General features: G+C 41.9%; 1 protein-coding gene across 1 annotated transcript in view; it reads right to left on the reverse strand.

Moving 5' to 3' along the window:
- TMPRSS15 (transmembrane serine protease 15) overlaps nt 1-18,669 on the reverse strand; it is a 224,362-nt gene that overhangs the window by 139,167 nt on the left and 66,526 nt on the right. The window contains exon 9 of the mRNA XM_075197836.1: nt 9,770-9,910. Coding sequence (XP_075053937.1) covers nt 9,770-9,910 — 141 coding nt within the window. The remainder of the gene's footprint in view (nt 1-9,769; nt 9,911-18,669) is intronic.

Raw genomic sequence — 18,669 nt, forward strand, 5'->3', positions numbered from 1 at the left:
GGATTCGTGTCTCACTACTTACCTCCCCGCTAGACCATCGCTATTCTTCAGGGTCCTCCAGGAGTCCAGTTCCACACTCTACTGATTCCTGTGTATACGTTTCCCTGCTGGTCTACCTACCTGTGCGCTGCACCTACTTGACTACCGCTTCACCCATCCAGGGACTTCGCTTCCTGCCGGCCTCCTGCCGTTCAGGTATCTCTGCACTCCTGTCTGACAGCCTGCTTCTGAACCACGGTATGCATACTTCTCATTGACTGTGCTGGTGTATTGCATATCTTGCTGGACTGTGTTGGTTCTTCTCTGGAGTTTGCTATCCGCTGAGTCTACTGCCATCATTGACTGTGTTATCTTGTGCCGGATTACCTCAAGAGACTTTCTATTATTACAGTGCTGTTCAGTCATTTATATATTGTGCATATTATTGTGGATCAAGTTTAAGGTGCCCGTGTATCTCCTGTGTTGCAGTCTCTCCCCGTGCTCCTCCTCACATATATATTCAGTGGTACAACTTGCTAGAGGCAGACCACTGATCCCTGTTCCCTGTGTCACTTGTTTCAGTATCCTTTCACATAGCAGTGGTACAACTTGCTAACGCAGACCATTGACTCCCCGGATACCTCCACTTGGATTCCATTCCTTCACTCAAGACAGCGGTACAACTTGCTATCCGCAGACCGCTGACTTTCATCACTTCCTCGTTTCTGTTGGACATTCCTCCTCACTATAGCAATGGTACAACTTGCTACCGCAGACCACTGACTACCTTCACGTGTCCTTTGTCCATACAGTTCCTCGTGTATTATTACCTCCATATTACCAGTGCTGCTAGTCATAGACTTTCCTGAGCATCTCATCATCTGCTATTTCCTGTTCCGTGATCACCCTGCTACCAGAGTACCATAATACCACCTATATTGCTCTGGTAAGCCTATCACCTGGTGATCCCTGGGTAAAGACTCCTAGTGCCCGTGACACATCTTAGTATACCAAATTTCAGCCCTTTCTGAGTTTTTTTCCCACACACACTAAGAATTTAGTAGGTCAGTGTATAACTCCGCCCAGCAGATGGCGCTGCAGCTTGTTTTTTTTTTCACACACACACACAGACTAACACACGCCACTAGGCTTTTATATTATAGATATAATAATTTTAAGCTATCCAAAATATACTTTTTAGCATACATTGAATAAATATTTAAAAGATTACAACTTAAGAACAGAAATTCCAGCCATTTAATACAAACATTACATAAGCTCTATTTTTTTCAATAGCTGCCAATATCTTTTGTTTAGTTTATAGACCAAAACACAATTATCAAAATGTCTATTTCCTAACCTAGTGGATCTTCACATTTTTTTCAAGGCACCCCTAAGCTAAAATAATTGCAAAGCAGTCCTGTTTTATAAGTAGTTGGGTCAAAATAACGTAATAAGTATTTAAGTCAGGACAGAAGTATTTATTAAGTTGTTTGCAAAGCAAATACTGATGTTAGAAAAATACCAAAATTATTTATTATTGGGATGTGTGTGCCTGTTGTGCACTACTCAACTTTACAAACTTTCAGCTTGGACACTGCCACTCTTATTTTCTGTTCTACATTAATTTTTGAATGGTACTTGCTTTTTTTTACCTCAACAGCCAAAAACCCAGATTCACACAGATATGCTGTTGCAAATGGAATCTGGATTTTCTGCGCTTTAGCACAATGGACCCTATTATCACACTGTCCCCTTTTTTACACTGTATCCCTTTTCACACTGTCACCCTCATCACACTGTTCCACTTTTCACACTGTGCCCAATGGATCACACTGTGCCCCTTTTCACACTGTGCCCCTACTGAAGTATGGAGAAGGCACAGTACAGAAACAAGATTTCATAATCAGATGGGATAGAGAGAGTGATTTTTTTTAGAGATGTTTAATGCTGTGCTAATGTGTATATGACTATTTACCACAACAATGTATATTTGCACCAGCTCTGAAAATGTAGCAAGAAGTGAAAGCAGTATTTAAAACAACAAAGGGTGACTACCAATTTACAATGGCACTGCCAGCTAATGGGGCGAGTGGGGAGAAGGAGGCAATGGAAGGGTCTGGAAACACTGTTTCAGGGAACTCGACAGGGAGGACTCAAGCTGACAGAACAACGCCAGAGAGTGAGGAAGGGGCCGGACTGCCAGGACAGTGCATCTGCCATTTTGTGGTCAGCACCGCGGCACCCCTGTGAGTGTCACAGCATCTCAAGGAGCACAGTTTGGGAACCAATGTCTTGACCAATTAACTATTGACCTATTTTTGGGGACAGTTGAACAAAGGTGAGGTTACCATTTAATCTTGGGTTCCTAGCACCGGGGTACTTATACAATAATGCAAGCTTCTCTGGACAGGAGTGATTTTAGGAAACACAGAAATCTTTTAGGTGGTTAAATGAATATGGCAAGATAGTGCATCCCCTGTACATGAACAACATGGTTGGCCTTGGAGTCAGAAGCTTGTGCTGACAAAAAGAGAGGGTTAGATGTGTAGATGTTTTGAAGTCCGGAAAGCAATTTTTGGTTGGAATATAGATAATACAGAAAACATGCAGGGAGATGTAGTGATGTGGAAGGCTTTATAGTTTAGGATGATAACTCAATATTGTATCCTTATCACATGCCAGCACCGGGGACCGCTTGTCTCTCACTGGACTCTGTACGCAATGATTCATCCTCTTCTCTGCCTGCCTCTTGCAATCTATGTTTCTTGACAGTTTTTCCACTTGTTCAGGACTTCTGTCCTGTATGATCCTGGTCCTGATTCCACTTGGCTTTTGGACTTCCTTTTTGCTTCTGACGCAGTTCCACATTTCCAGGTTCCTATCCTGTCTTCCTGTTTTTTCTGATTTCCTTCCTGTTTCTGATTTGGTGCTTCACAAACAGTTTGTGTACCGGCCCCTGGCTTGGATGACCTTGCTGTTCCATACTGATTCTTCACTCCATCAACAGTTCCATGAGTTTCGCCCAAATAAATTCAGTCAAATTTGAAATCTGTGTTAATGTCTCAGAATGGCAAATAAATAAGCTCTGACTCAAAATTGTAAAAAATGTAAAATAATTATAGTAGAAATAAACCAAAATAAATGGCGCAAATCACAAGCAGCTGCCACCATCATACTATCTTCTAAAAGTAAGAGAGGAGAAACTGTTCTCTATCTGCTTTTTCACTTAATCACCTTCTTGACTCTTCTAAATTACTCTACATTTCGTACTGCTACACTTACAGCTCCCTACACACTGCTCAGTCCTTCTGCACTGATTGTACACTTTTAAACAGTGTTGCTATTTTTTTTTCTTGTGTTATATTTAAAAAGGTATTTAATCACTGCAGTTTACAAAACTAGTCAAAAACAATGCAACGAATCACCTTCCTTAGCCCCCATTCATATTTGTCACAAAAGAGAGATAAAAAAGTGGCTCTGTGGATGGATAAACCTATCTGTAAAAGTACTTTGTGTAGGATTCAATGTTTTAACTAGGGAATAGCTGAATTAATTCATAGGATGAGTTGGCAGAATATTTTGTGAGTCAAATTTTAAATAATTCACACATCTCTCGCAATTAAAAAATAAATATAACACAGATCTCCGTGCCCACGATGGAATGGACAAAGACAAAAGTCATCAGCTAAGTAGATAACAAGGTTACATACAAATAATATTATAGTGAAACAATTTGTATGTGTATTAGGTTTAGTGGCCCTTCAAAGTAACCCTTTTAGTGCACATAAAAAAACTGCCTTGGTTTGTACTAGATGGTCCACCCAGCACACTTAAAGGTGCACGGCACCTACTCTATGCTCTCAAGAGGTGACTCTGCAAGTTAGAAGTGCACTTTGGTTTATGGCCTAAATTAATGATGAAAGTGAGGGAATATTGGCACCACGTTAGTTATGTATGCCAGTTTTGTGTGTTTGCAGCATTTTTATGTAAAGTGCATCTATAAATTTGCTTCTCCACTGAGTGCAAACGAAAGATGGAAAATGCTATGCTATTGAAAATATAGGATGAGACCCGATCTCCAAATGCTCAGAGCTAATGCAAAATGCAAGTCCTACTTCAGCCTGGAAATGGATTTTTACCCTTCAGCAGAGCAACAGAATACCCCTAAAAGTGTTCAGTTTCCACTTTCTATAATCTTGTTTCTCTAAATGATATTCCTATTTGCCCTGCTGCTCCTCATCAGGTCTTAACAAGAAACATCCTCACTCCGCCCAACTTAAACTTTGCAAACGTTTGCTCCTCCACAAATCATCATCATCATCATCATTTATTCATATAGTGTAAGCAAATTCCGTAGCACTTTACAATTGGGGACAATCATAGTAATAGATAATACTGGGTAATACAGACAGATGGAGAGGTAAGAGCAATGTCGGAATGGGGGATGAAGGGCCCACAGGGGGACTGCAACAGTAGGGGCCCACCAGATGGGGTAGGGCCAGCCACCATAGAGGCGAGACCAGACACTAGAGGGGGAGTGGTCAGCCCATGAAGGGCATGGCTAGCGGCATAGTGTAGTTTATAAAGAATGCAGTGTATATAAAGAGTGCATAGTCTAGGCCCCACCCCTTAGATCGGGACAAGGTCTTGCCCCACTAGAACCAGAACAGTTGGCAGACTGTCCTGCTCTCTCGTACCTGTTCTTGCAGCGTTCACTACCTGATGCTGCTGATGTCTTAAGCTCAGTTGCTGTCTGGACCCTGAAATGTTGGGGTCCTGTTTTGAAAAAGGGATATGTACAATAAATATGTAAAGCCTAGCAATGAGGACACACTCTAGCCCCCTTCCCCAACCAGTCACACTGTTAAATTAATAGCTCTCATGTTTAAAGTGTGCGTGTGAGTGTGAAAAGCACTTGGCCACTCCCCTACAGAAAAAAACTTGCATTGTTGCGTACACCATCGACAGAAGTGTATACTGCCTGCTCAAAGTATTGTGACATATCTCCTAGCAGCCTGAGTTTCAGGACAGCGGGACAGTGCCCTAAAAGCACTACATACGTAGTGGAAGGTATCTAGATGTTATAATGAAACAGAAAAATATGAAAAAATAATGTTTCAAAGAAAGACAAAAATTGAAAACACACACAAAACACATATATCCGCATACTATTACAACCCTTAGTGAGATTATACAGTGCTACCCCCAACCCTGGCTCCATGGGAATGACCTTTGCTGCAGATCAAGGGTTGGCTAAAATCTAGTCAAGCCCAGGTGTGTCAATTGTGCATTTAGATAGAGATATTTTATATTATATATATATTATTAATAATATTGGAACCAACAAATAAATGTTCATATTATGCCACACAGTAGTGCCTCAGTTCAATTTATGCCACAAATCATATTATACCACACAATAATGTCTCCAAATCATATTATGCCACAAATTAGGCCCCCAAACTATATTATGCCACAGAGTAGTGCCCCAAACAATATTATGCCTCAGAGCACTGCCCCCAATTCATATTATGCCAAGAACAGGCTACCCTCCAAGGTAAAATGGAACATTGTCAAGTTTGATAAAAAAAAAAAAGCAGAAAAAAAAGACTAAAAAATAAAGCAAATGTGACTTACCTCTGCTTCATCTCCTCTCTGTGGTCGGCTGGGCAGGATCCTCGCAACTCCTGTACGCTGCCAGGATTGCAATGTCATGACATGTGCGATTCTAAAATATGCAGATGACTTGTGCTTTGCAAATTTTGGACTTAGGTGGGCCCCACCTACATAGAAAAGGGCAGATTGGGAACTTAAAGTGGTCCTGGAAAAAATCCTGAAAGTGGCATCATATAGACCGGTCAAGTACATGTTAGGTAGGGTCCAGTATGTGTGTGCGCCTACTGTATGTACCTGAGTATGTGTGCCCTTTTCTTGTCGCTTTCCTGACCTGTGGCTGCTGGTGTCGTTAGCTTAGTTGCTGCTTGTCTGGATCCTGCAATGTTGGGAGTCCTATCTGGAAAAAAAAGGCTACATGACATTTAGAAAACTCCAACCAGCCCCGGCGTTAAATCAGTATTACACCTGTTTAAAAATTTGGCCTCCCTCCAGCCCCAACATTAAAATAATAGCATTCACTTTGGATAAATAGATCTATTTCCCTCCAACCAGCCCCGACATTAAATTAATAGTATTCCCTCCAAACAGGACTAGCAATAAATAGCATTTAAGTTTAACAAATATAACCATTTACCACAACCATCCCTGGCATTAAATAATTTACATTTACATTTAATAAATAGCCCTCCTGCCCAAACTTAATCCCATACTCAATTAATAGCCCCAAACCACCCCAGCATTAAAGGTCCCGCCACCTCATCTTAAATTAATAGGCCCCACTATTAAATTAAATTGGCCCACCATCACCCCACAAATAAAATTGCACACATTAGCCACCACCTACCTCACACCCACATTATATTACCACAAGTTCCCCTGCCCTCACCCCATATTTTACTTATAACAGCCCCACCTGTTCTCACCCCACATTTCACTTATAACAGCCCACCGGTTCACCCCTATTTCACTTATAACAAGCCCCCCCGTCCTCACCCCAATTACATTTCCACGAGCCCCATTGCCCACACATACATAACACTCACATTACCATAAAACACACACATACAAATTAAGTTCTCATACACACAGACACACACACACACACACACAATAATACATTTATTATATACACTGACTCACCCCCTCTCTCATACACACATTTCTCATAAAAACAGACACACACACAAATTCATTTCTCATACACACAGACACACACACTAATACATTTATCATACACACTGACACACATTCTCTCTCATACACACACTAATACATTTATCATACACACTGACACACATTCTCTCTCATACATATAGACACAAGTTTACATTTCCTGCTTTGCTTCCTCCATGGCAGTGTGGGTAGGGGCCGTGTCTGCTCTGATTGGCTGAGTGACTGTGTCAGCCATTCAGAGCATAACAAAGGGGGTGATGGGAGACAGTGAGGAGTTCCTGCCTGAGCAGGAAGCTCCTCTGCTTTACCAGAGGCTGCTACTACATTTACCCTCTTACATTGTGGGCGGGACCATCGGACAGTGGGGCCTACCCGGTATTTCCCCGGGACCTCGCCGGGCCAGTCCGACACTGGGTAAGAGGACCCTGCTTGGAAGCTTACACTCTAAGGGTCAATGGGAGTCGGACACATGAGGTTAAGTCTACATACTGCATATCGGTCCATCCAGATTACCAAGGTTAGGAGTGATTAGTGATTAATATGCTGTATGATCCAGTCACACAGCAATGTTGGTCAGGTGGTCAGAAATGCGATCATTTAGCTCTGTAAACCCATTTGCTTTCTCAGAAATCCTTTGCCAGTCATAAATTGACTGTGCAACTTGTCTTTTTTATTTAGTTGGAAATCTAGTGCACCTGAACAAATCTAAGTTTATTAGGAACTGCCCCTTAATCACTAATGCGTGCCCTAAATGACCTCTAGTGTCGGCAACCAGTCCATAGGCAGCCTGTGAATTTACTAAGAGCAAGTCATATCACAGTGCAATGAGTCTTTACTGTACTTCTGATTTTTAAAATACAAGTAGAATCTGATTATTATACCTAGCGATTTTTTTTCTCATACTGTGCAATCAACAAACGCCAAAATTTTGTTTTAGATCTGAAGAATTAGTGTTTGAGAAAAACAAAACCTTTTATCCTGCCAAAGTCTTCAGTGTCTTGCAAAGACTAAGCCAAAAATAATACATGCTGAACATTTAAAGGGTGCTTTTCTTTCTTGTGCTAATAAGCTATTCAACAAAGTGAAGAAGGCAAGATTATTTTAGAAATAGGAGTTGCAAATGCCAAAAAAAACAGGCCTTGATTTAAAGCTTGTGAAAAGCTGGCTCTGGGGAACATTACTGTATAACATATTCCTACTTATTTTTAAAAAGCCAACCCTACTCTACATGTCTGCCAAGTGGGGAATAATGATTACAAAACAATGATAATGAAATACCTCATGTAAATGTTAGTACAATAAAGACTTTTATGTTAAATACTGTTTTTAACTGTTCTGAAATCTGAACGTTTAAGGTAAAAAATAAGTCCAAATATTTAAGTGGCTCTCACACTCTATATTTGTTTTTTGGTTTTTACTTTGCTTTTACCTCTGTATATAATAAGGGATGATTGCATAAGAATATGCTTGTTATAGGACTGTGCCTAGTTTCTATAATGGTGCTAGCAAGGCTGCTTGCTCAACTTTAAACAGATAATAATAATAATTATTATTATTAAATGGAAAACCAAATACTGGAACTCAGGATTAGGTAAACTGTGGATTTCCAGCTGTTGTCAAACTACAATTTTCCGCATTCTCTTCAAGGCTCTAGTATCTCTGATAGGTTTGTCACTTGACGTAGTAAAGCCCATCTCTGAACTCAAAACTCCAAAAACCTGGTCTTCTCAAGCCGCCTCTCCAAAACACTAGGTCATACCCTACATAATTAGGTCATGCACCTTATTCACCAATTTGTGACTGTTCTGCAAAAAACTAAACTGATGGAGAGACTGCTTTATTATTTTGGATCAGTATGTTCAGGTGGAAAAAAAATTTCAAGTATTCTATAAGAACAAATGTACTGTGTTATATTCCATCAACCCATAAAATAAATTTCAAATATGCATGATAATTAACAAAGGTTATTTTTTTCACTGTAGATAATATATAATCTATTATGCACAACTAACACATAGCCAGTTGAGTCCATGATATACAAGGATTAGCCAACCTGTAGGCACTGTAGCTGTTGTGGACCTGTGGTTTTCCAGCTGTTATGGACCTCCTGTGACTCTCCATCTGTTGTTGACCTGTGACTCTCCAGATATTGTTTACCTGTGGCTCTCCAGCTGTTATTAACCTGTCACTCTCGAGCTGTTGTTTATCTGTGGCTCTCCAGCTGTTATGGACCTGTCAATCTCCATCTGTTGTTGACTTGTGACTCTTCAGATATAGTTTACCTGTGGCTCTCCAGCTGTTATTGACCTGTAACTCTGCATCTGTTAAAGACCTGTGACTCTCGAGCTGTTGTTGACCTGTGGCTCTTGAGTTGTTGTAGACTTGTGACTCTCGAGCTGTTGTTGACCTGTGGCTCTCCATCTGTTATTGACCTGTAACTCTTCATCTGTTATGGACCTATGACTATCGAGCTGTTGTTGACCTGTGGCTCTTGAGCTGTTGTGGGCTTGTGACTCTCCAGCAGTTGTGGACTTGAAACTTTTCAGCTATTGTGTTCCTGTGGCTCTCCGTGTTGTGAACCTGTGGTTCTCCAGTTTTTATAAACCTGTGATTTCTCCATTTGCTGTGCACCTGCGACTCTCCAGCTGTTGTGGACCTTTGACCCTAATGCTGTTGTGATGACCTGGCTAGCAGGGTACAAACCACAACAGATGAAGATTCACAGGTTGCTTAAGCTTGCCCAACATTTTGGTGTGGTAGAAGTAGGGAAGTCGTAGATTAAAAGTGCATCCAAGTGCTACGCATAAATGTGTATGTAAAAGATATTAATCCGGAATGGATTTTGCCAAACTAGTATAAGTTTCTTAAATTTAAATATTCTTTGTTAGAATCTTAATAATTTGATAGAAATACAATTTTAAAAAAAATAAAGTTAACAATAAAAACAAGGCATGGTTTGTATTGTTATGAAGTATTTAAACCAATGAAACTCACTTACTTGTTTTATCACTAGTTGTAAATATTGTATAAGTTGCTTCAAAACCGTTGTAGCCAAAATACATAGAATCAGTTGTAAACTCTACAGTGGCTTCATTTAGAAATATACGAACAGTTTCAGAATTCGTTCCCCAAAGTGATGCTAGAAATAACACAAAAAATAGGAGACAATAATAATATTTCTAAAAATTACAGTATTGACTATTCTAAATGATATAGATGAGATCTCTTATTTACTCAATAGACTTTTGGATCGAAAAGATTAAAAATCGAAAAATCTAATTGCTTCAAGCTGTTTACCATGCAGTCATTGACTTAGCTTTCCATAAAAACAATTACATTGATTCAAAATGGCATTCTCAATTGAGATACATAAACAGTGTCCTTATAACTGCTGAGGCACACCAATTGCTACACATGCGACTTTAATGCATTTGCTCAGTAAATAATAAAGCATGCCATGCCTCAATTATGAACTCAATGAACTTTAAGATGACTTCATTAAAGCAAATTATAAGCTGCGTTAAAATTATCATAAAGAGATAATACTTGAGTTTAAATATGTGTGCATCAGATTCTGATTGTGTAAGATTTACTAATATATTATATATTACAATTACATATAATTACATTAATTGCAATCATACAAACCTCAATGCAACATCTTAAAACTAACACAGTGTTATTTTATAAGGGAAATACATGTGTGTTAGCAATCTTTTGAACATGTAGTCAGGACTGATGAGACACTAAAGACCATGAATATATGTGCATCCATGCATATGCATGTGTGATTGTGTTTTTAATTGTGTGTACATGTATCATCATCATCACCATTTATCATGGCAGAGTGAAGGGGGAGCACAGACAGCATGACAGAGAATGAAGGGGGAGCACAAAAAGCATGGCAGAGAGTTAAGGGGGAGCACAGACAGCATTTCAGCGACTGAAGAGGCAAAGGCAGCATGGCAGAGGGTGAGAAGGGGTAAATGCAGCATGGCAGAGGGTGAGAAGGGGCAAAGGCAGCATGGCAGAGGGTGAGAAGGGGCAAATGCAGCATGGCAGAGAGTGAGTAGGGGCAAAGGCAGCATGGCAGAGAGTGAGAAGGGGCAAACGCAGCATGGCAGAGAGTGAAAAGGGGCCAAAGCAGCATGGCAGAGAGTGAAGGGGGGCCTAAACAGCATGGCAGAATGTGAAGGGGGGCCAAAGCAACATGGCACAGGGTGATGAAGGGGTGCCTGGAGAAGGGGGGAGCAAATGCAGCATGGCACAGTGGGATAAATGGGGGCCAGGAGAAGGGGGGAGCAAAAGCAGCAAGGACGGCACATTGTAATTAGAGATGAGCGCACTCGGATTTCTGAAATCCGAGCCCACCCGAACGTTGCCGGTCCGAGTCGGATCCGAGACAGATCCGGGTATTGGCGCCAAATTCAAATCTGAAACCGAGGCTCTGACTCATAATCACGCTGTCGGATCTCGCGATACTCGGATCCTATAAATTCCCCGCTAGTCGCCGCCATCTTCACTCGGGCATTGATCAGGGTAGAGAGAGGGTGTGTTAGGTGGTCCTCTGTCCTGCTATATCTCGTGCTGTTCAGTTCTGTGCTGTGCTGTGCTCAGTCCAGTGGTGCTGTGTCCTGTGCTCTGTCCTTCTGAGTTCAGTGGTGGTGCTGGGTCCTGTGCTGTGTCCTGTTCAGTTCAGTGGTGCTGTGTCCTGTGCTCTGTCCTTCTGAGTTCAGTGGTGCTGCTGGGTCCTGTGCTGTGTCCTGTTCAGTCCAGTGGTGCTGTGTCCTGTGCTCTGTCCATCTGAGTTCAGTGGTGCTGCTGGGTCCTGTGCTGTGTCCTGTTCACTTCAGTCCAGTGGTGCTGTGTCCTGTGCTCTGTCCTTCTGAGTTCATTGGTGCTGCTGGGTCTTGTGCTGTGTCCTGTTCAGTCCAGTGGTGCTGTGTCCTGTGCTCTGTGCTTCTAAGGGCATAGTTATTTCCCCATTATTCCCAAGTGTTTAAATAAATAAAAAAAAGTTATTCAAAAAAATACAAAAAACTAATTTAATTTTTTTTTAATTACAACAAAATTTGCACAACCAATCCTGCAGTATAAGCCCATTGGTACTGCAATATTACCAAGTTCACATGTTCAGCAGTAAAAGTCCAGTGGTACTGCAATATTACAAAGTTCACACATTCTGCAGTATCAGTCCAGTGGTGCTGTGTCCTGTGCTCTGTCCTGATGAGTTCAGTGGTGTTGCTGGGTCCTGTGCTGTGTCCTGTTCAGTCCAGTGGTGCTGTGTCCTGTGCTCTGTGCTTCTAAGGGCATAGTTATTTCCCCATTATTCCCAAGTTTTTAAAAAATAAAAAAAAAGTTATAAAAAAAAATAATAATAATTATAACCAAATTTGCAAAACCAATCCAGCAGTATAAGTCCATTGGTACTGCAATATTACCAAGTTCACACATTCTGCAGTATCTTGTGCTACATATAATGGAGACCAAAAATTTGAAGGATAAAGTAGGGAAAGATCAAGACCCACTTTCTCCTAATGCTGAAGCTGCTGCCACTAGTCATGACATAGACGATGAAATGCCATTAACGTCGTCTTCCAAGCCCGATGCCCAATCTCATAGTACCGGGCATGTAAAATCCAAAAAGCCCAAGTTAAGAAAAAGTAGCAAAAAGAGAAACTTAAAATCATCTGAGGAGAAACGTAAAGTTGCCAATATGCCATTTACGACACGGAGTGGCAAGGAACGGCTTAGGCCCTGGCCCGTGTTCATGAAGAGTGGTTCAGCTTCACCCACGGATCTTAGCCCTCCTCCTCCTCCCCCCCCTACAAAAAATTGAAGAGAGTTATGCTGTCAGCAACAAAACAGCAAACAACTCTGCCTTCAAAAGAGAAATTATCACAAATCCCCAAGGCGAGTCCAAGGGTGTTGGTGGTTGTCAAGCCTGACCTTCCCATCACTGTACGGGAAGAGGTGGCTCGGGAGGAGCCTATTGATGATGTAGCTGGCGCTGTGGAGGAACTTGATGATGAGGATGGTGATGTGGTTATTGTAAATGAGGCACCAGGGGGGGAAACAGCTGATGTCCATGGGATGAAAAAGCCCATCGTCATGCCTGGTCAGAAGACCAAAAAATGCACCTCTTCGGTCTGGAGTTATTTTTATCCAAATCCGGACAACCAATGTATGGCCATATGTAGCTTATGTAAAGCTCAAATAAGCAGGGGTAAGGATCTTGCCCACCTAGGAACATCCTCCCTTATACAACACCTGAATAACCTTCATAGTTCAGTGGTTAGTTCAGGAACAGGGGCTAGGACCCTCATCGGTACACCTAAATCCCGTGGTCCAGTTGGATACACACCAGCAACACCCTCCTCGTCAACTTCCTCCACGATCTCCATCAGATTCAGTCCTGCAGCCTAAGTCAGCAGCCAGACTGAGTCCTCCTCAATACGGGATTCATCCGTGGAATCCTGCAGCGGTACGCCTACTGCTGCCACTACTGCTGTTGCTGCTGTTAGTCGGTCATCTTTCCAGAGGGGAAGTCGTAAGACCGCTAAATCTTTCACAAAACAATTGACCGTCCAACAGTCGTTTGCCATGACCACAAAATACGATAGTAGTCACCCTATTGCAAAGCGTATAACTGCGGCTGTAACTGCAATGTTGGTGTTAGACGTGCGCCCGGTGTCCGCCATCAGTGGAGTGGGATTTAGAGGGTTGATGGAGGTATTGTGTTCCCGGTACCAAATCCCATCGAGATTCCACTTCACTATGCAGGCGATACCAAAAATGTACAGAGAAGTACGATCAAGTGTCCTCAGTGCTCTAAAAAAGGCGGTTGTACCCACTGTCCACTTAACCACGGACATGTGGGCAAGTGGTTCTGGGCAAACGAAGGACTATATGACTGTGACAGCCCACTGGGTAGATGCATCCCCTTCTGCAGCAACAGCTGCATCAGTAGCAGCATCTTCAAAATGGCTGCTCGTGCAAAGGCAGGCAACATTGTGTATTACAGGCTTTAATAAGAGGCACAACGCTGACAACATATTAGAGAAACTGAGGGAAATTATCTCCCAGTGGCTTACCCCACTTAGACTCTCATGGGGATTTGTGGTGTCAGACAATGCCAGTAACATTGTGCGGCATTAAATATGGGCAATTTCCAGCACGTCCCATGTTTTGCCCACACCATTAATTTGGTGGTGCAGCATTACCTCAAGAGTGACAGGGGTGTGCAGGAGATGCTTGCGGTGGCGCGCAAAATTGCTGGACACTTTCGGCATTCAGCCAGTGCCTACCGCAGACTAGAGGCACATCAAAAAACCATGAACCTGCCCTGCCATCACCTCAAACAAGAGGTTGTTACGCGCTGGAACTCCACCCTCTATATGCTGCAGAGGATGGAGGAGCAGCAAAAGGCCATTCAGGCCTACACAGCCACCTACGACATAGGCAAAGGAGTGGGGATGCGCCTGAGTCAAGCACAGTGGAGACTGATTTCCGTGTTGTGCAAGGTTCTGTAGCCATTTGAACTTGCCACACGAGAAGTCAGTTCCGACACTGCCAGCTTGAGTCAGGTGATTCCCCTTATCAGGCTGTTGCAGAAGCAGCTGGAGAAAGTGAGGGAGGAGCTGGTAAGCCATTGCGATTACACTAAGCATATAGCTCTTGTGGATGTAGCCCTTCGTACGCTTTGGCAGGATCCGAGGGTGGTCACTCTTTTAAAGTCAGAGGAATACATTCTGGCCACCATGCTCGATCCTCGGTTTAAAGCGTATGTTGTGTCTCTGTTTCCGGCGGACACAAGTCTACAGCGGTGCAAAGACCTGCTGGTCAGGAGATTGTCCTCTGAAGAGGACCGTGACATGCCAACAGCTCCACCCTCATTTTCTTCCACATCTATGGCTGCGAGGAAAAAGCTCAGTTTTCCCAAAAGAGGCACTGGCGGGGATGCTGATAACATCTGGTCCGGACTGAAGGACCTGCCAACCATTGCAGACATGTCTACTCTCGCTGCATTGGATACTGTCACAATAGAAAAAATTGTGGATGATTACTTTGCTGACACCATCCAAGTAGACATGTCAGACAGTCCATATTGTTACTGGCAGGAAAAAAAGGCAGTTTGGAAGCCCCTGTACAAACTGGCTCTATTTTACCTGAGTTGTCCCCCCTCCAGTGTGTACTCGGAAAGAGTGTTTAGTGCAGCGGGGAACCTGGTCAGTGAGCGGCGAAGGAGGTTGCTTCCTCATAACGTTGAAAAAATGATGTTTATAAAAATGAATAATCAATTCCTCAATGAAGTACAGCACTGCCCTCCAGATAGTACAGAGGGACCTGTGGTTGTGGAGTCCAGCGGGGACGAATTGATAATGTGTGATGAGGAGGTAGTACACACTGTAGGGGGAGAGGAATCAGCGGTTGAGGATGAGGATGACATCTTGCCTCAGTAGAGCCTGTTTAGTCTGTACAGGGAGAGATGAATAGCTTTTTTGGTGTGGGGGCCCAAACAAACCAATCATTTCAGCCAAAGTTGTTTGGTAGGCCCTGTCGCTGAAATGATTGGTTTGTTAAAGCGTGCATGTCCTATTTCAACAACATAAGGGTGGGTGTGAGGGCCCAAGGACAATTCCATCTTGGAACTTTTTTTTTGGCATTATATGACCAATCAACAGTCATTTGCCATGTTCAAAAAGTAAAACCAAATTTAAAAAAATTCAAGAAATTAAACCAAAAGTAAAATGCCCTGTCATAATTTAAAACAAGAGGTATTGTCGGGCTCTAGAACTACTGTATTGTTGTTTATATTTTATAAACACTACACTTGAAAGCTTGAGTCTTTCAATGAAAAAGTAACTCTCCATTGCACGAATATTTGCAACAGGGACAATTTTAGGGTTAAGAAAGTCAACAAATAACACTTCGACGCTGTCTGTCTTTATAAACACTACACTTGGAAGTTGGAGGAGGTATTGTGGCCCCTGCACCAAATTTACTACCGGGGCCACTCCACTGTGCAGTTCATATTTAGGTGTATCAGATATTAAACAACGGTGACAGTTGATGCCCAATTTTTAAATTATATTGTTGGCGCTGTAAAAAATTGTGTTCCGGGCACACCACACTACGCAGTCCATACCCTTTTTTGGTGGAATTCTGACCCGTGGAGGGTTTTTTAATTATATTGTGGCCTCGGTACCAAATTGTGTACCGGGGCCACCACATTAAGCAGTCAAGAAAGATAGATGCGTATCATAGATAAAGTACATTCAGTGTTGTGGGGAAAATCGAACAATATTCAAAATGCACTGTCATCAAAAGAGGTCATCAAGAGGTTTTGACACGCTGAAACTCCAACATGTTTATGATGGAGAGGAGGCAGGAGCAGCCGTATGTGCAGTGTAATGCAGACCTGTTGAAGGTTTTCTTTATATTTTTTATTGTGGTGGCCAGTGCCCACTACTCTACGCAGTCCAGATACTATTTTTGGGTGTAATTCAGACCTGTTGAAGGTTTTCTTTATATTTTTTATTGTGGTGGCCAGTGCCCACTACTCTACGCAGTCCAGATACTATTTTTGGGTGTAATTCAGACCTGTTGAAGGTTTTCTCTATATTTTTTATTGTGGTGGCAAGTGCCCACTACTCTACGCAGTCCAGATACTATTTTTGGGTGTAATTCAGACCTGTTGAAGGTTTTCTCTATATTTTTTATTGTGGTGGCCAGTGCCCACTACTCTACGCAGTCCAGATACTATTTTTGGGTGTAATTCAGACCTGTTGAAGGTTTTCTGTATATTTTTTATTGTGGTGGCCAGTGCCCACTACTCTATGCAGTCCAGATACTATTTTTGGGTGTAATGCAGACCCGTTGAAGGTTTTCTCTATATTATATTGTGGTGGCCAGTGGTCAGTCCTCTACGCAGTCCAGATACTATTTTTGGGTGTAATTCAGACCTGTTGAAGGTTTTCTCTATATTATATTGTGGTGGCCAGTGGCCAGTCCTCTACGCAGTCCAGATACTATTTTTGGGTGTAATTCAGACCAGTTGATGGGTTTTTAATTATATTGTGGGGAACACTCCTCTACGCATTCCAGAAAGATACCTCGTTGCAACGTTTTGTACTAAAAAAAAAAAATATTGTGAGGTCTTAGGTGTTCAGAATAGCCTTTAAATTAGTGGAAATGATTGTTATTGAATGTTATTGAGGTTAATAATAGCGTAGGAGTGGAAATAAGCCCAAAAACTTGATTTTTACACTTTTTAGTTTTTTTTTTAAAAAAAATCCGAATCCAAAACCTTAAATCCGAACCAAAACCTTTCGGCAGGTGTTTTGCAAAACAAATCCGAACCCAAAACATCGCGAAAATCCGGATCCAAAACACAAAACACGAGACCTCAAAAGTCGCCGGTGCACATCCCTAATTGTAATCATAAGGAGGCACAGCATGGTGATGTAGGGGCACAGTAATGTGTGTGTGATGGCACAGCAGGCTTGTGCCAATGTAATGTGTGTGTGGTTGGTAGTGGCTAACTAATGGGTGCTATTTTGTTTGTGAGGTGAAGGTGGGGCAATTTAATTTTATAGTGGGGACTATTAATTTAAGATGAGGTCGTTTGGGGGATATTAATTGTATTCAGGGCTGAGTTTGTTGAGCATGAGGTCTATTTATTAAATGTGAATATCAATTATTTAATGGTAGAGACGGTAGCTGGAAATAGGTATATTTATTATACATAAATGCTAATAATTTATTGCTGGGGCCGTCTGGAGGGAGGGAAATAGGTTTATTTATTAAATAGGAATACTTTTAGTTTAATGTTGGTGCTGTAGGAAGGCCTAAGTATTAATTGTGGGTCCTATTGATTTAACGCCGGGGCTGGCTGGAATTTTCTAAATGTACCCATTTATTTTCCAAATAGGGCCCCAAACATTCCAGGATCCAGACAAGCTGCAACTAAAGAAACCAGAATGCACTGGTGGTGAAAGTAACAAGAACAGGAAGGACAGTCTGTCAAATGTTCTGAGTCTAGTGGGACAATCCCGATTTTTGGTGACTGTTCTGCCCAATCTGAGGGGCTGGTCAAGACCGTGTATTCTTTATATACACACTGCATTCTTTATATAATACACTATGGTGCTAGCTGTCCTTCGTGGGCTGACCACTCTCCCTCTAGTGTCTGGTATCGCCTGTTTTATGGCTGGCCACACCCCCTCTGGTGGGCCCCTAGCATTGCAGTCTTCCAGTGGGCCCTTCATGCCCCAGTCCTACACTGGAGACATGTCCTTGTTCTACTCTTAATCACAGTAAAAATAAAGCTGCCTAATACGTGGATGCTACATGCAAAAACAGGAAGTAATTTCCTTGCATGGAAAAAGGTCGCATTCCCTCCTTGCATTGCGACATGATTTGTCCAGGTATCCATATTCACCCTTTAGTTGGATTTGCCACCTCACTCTCTTAATAAATACTAAATGGATATATTTATATATTTTCATATACAATTTTCCATATTCAATACTCTGATAGACTGGTTGTGTTGTCATTTATAAGAGCATATGTAACTGAAAGACATGATTCCATTTTTACTCACGATGGAAACTACATTTGCACATGGGCAGTGTATGCATACAATGTACATTTGTCTTGCCAACACTCGTGGAGTAGGATAGAAGCTGAACTGCTGTAACGCCCATGCTCAGGGGTAAAGTCATCAAGTATAAACAAAGTCTATGTTCCATTTGCCCACACCATTCATTAAATCACCATGCCCTTAGATTTCTAGTTGTACTGCTTAATTGAACATCAGATTCATATTAACAATTTATGTTAATATTAATGTTATGTTTATGTTACTGTACTAAGGTAACGTATTTAATTCATGTA

The sequence above is a fragment of the Mixophyes fleayi genome, chromosome 2 (genome assembly GCF_038048845.1).
Source record: "Mixophyes fleayi isolate aMixFle1 chromosome 2, aMixFle1.hap1, whole genome shotgun sequence".
NCBI classification, from domain to species: Eukaryota; Metazoa; Chordata; class Amphibia; order Anura; family Limnodynastidae; genus Mixophyes; species Mixophyes fleayi.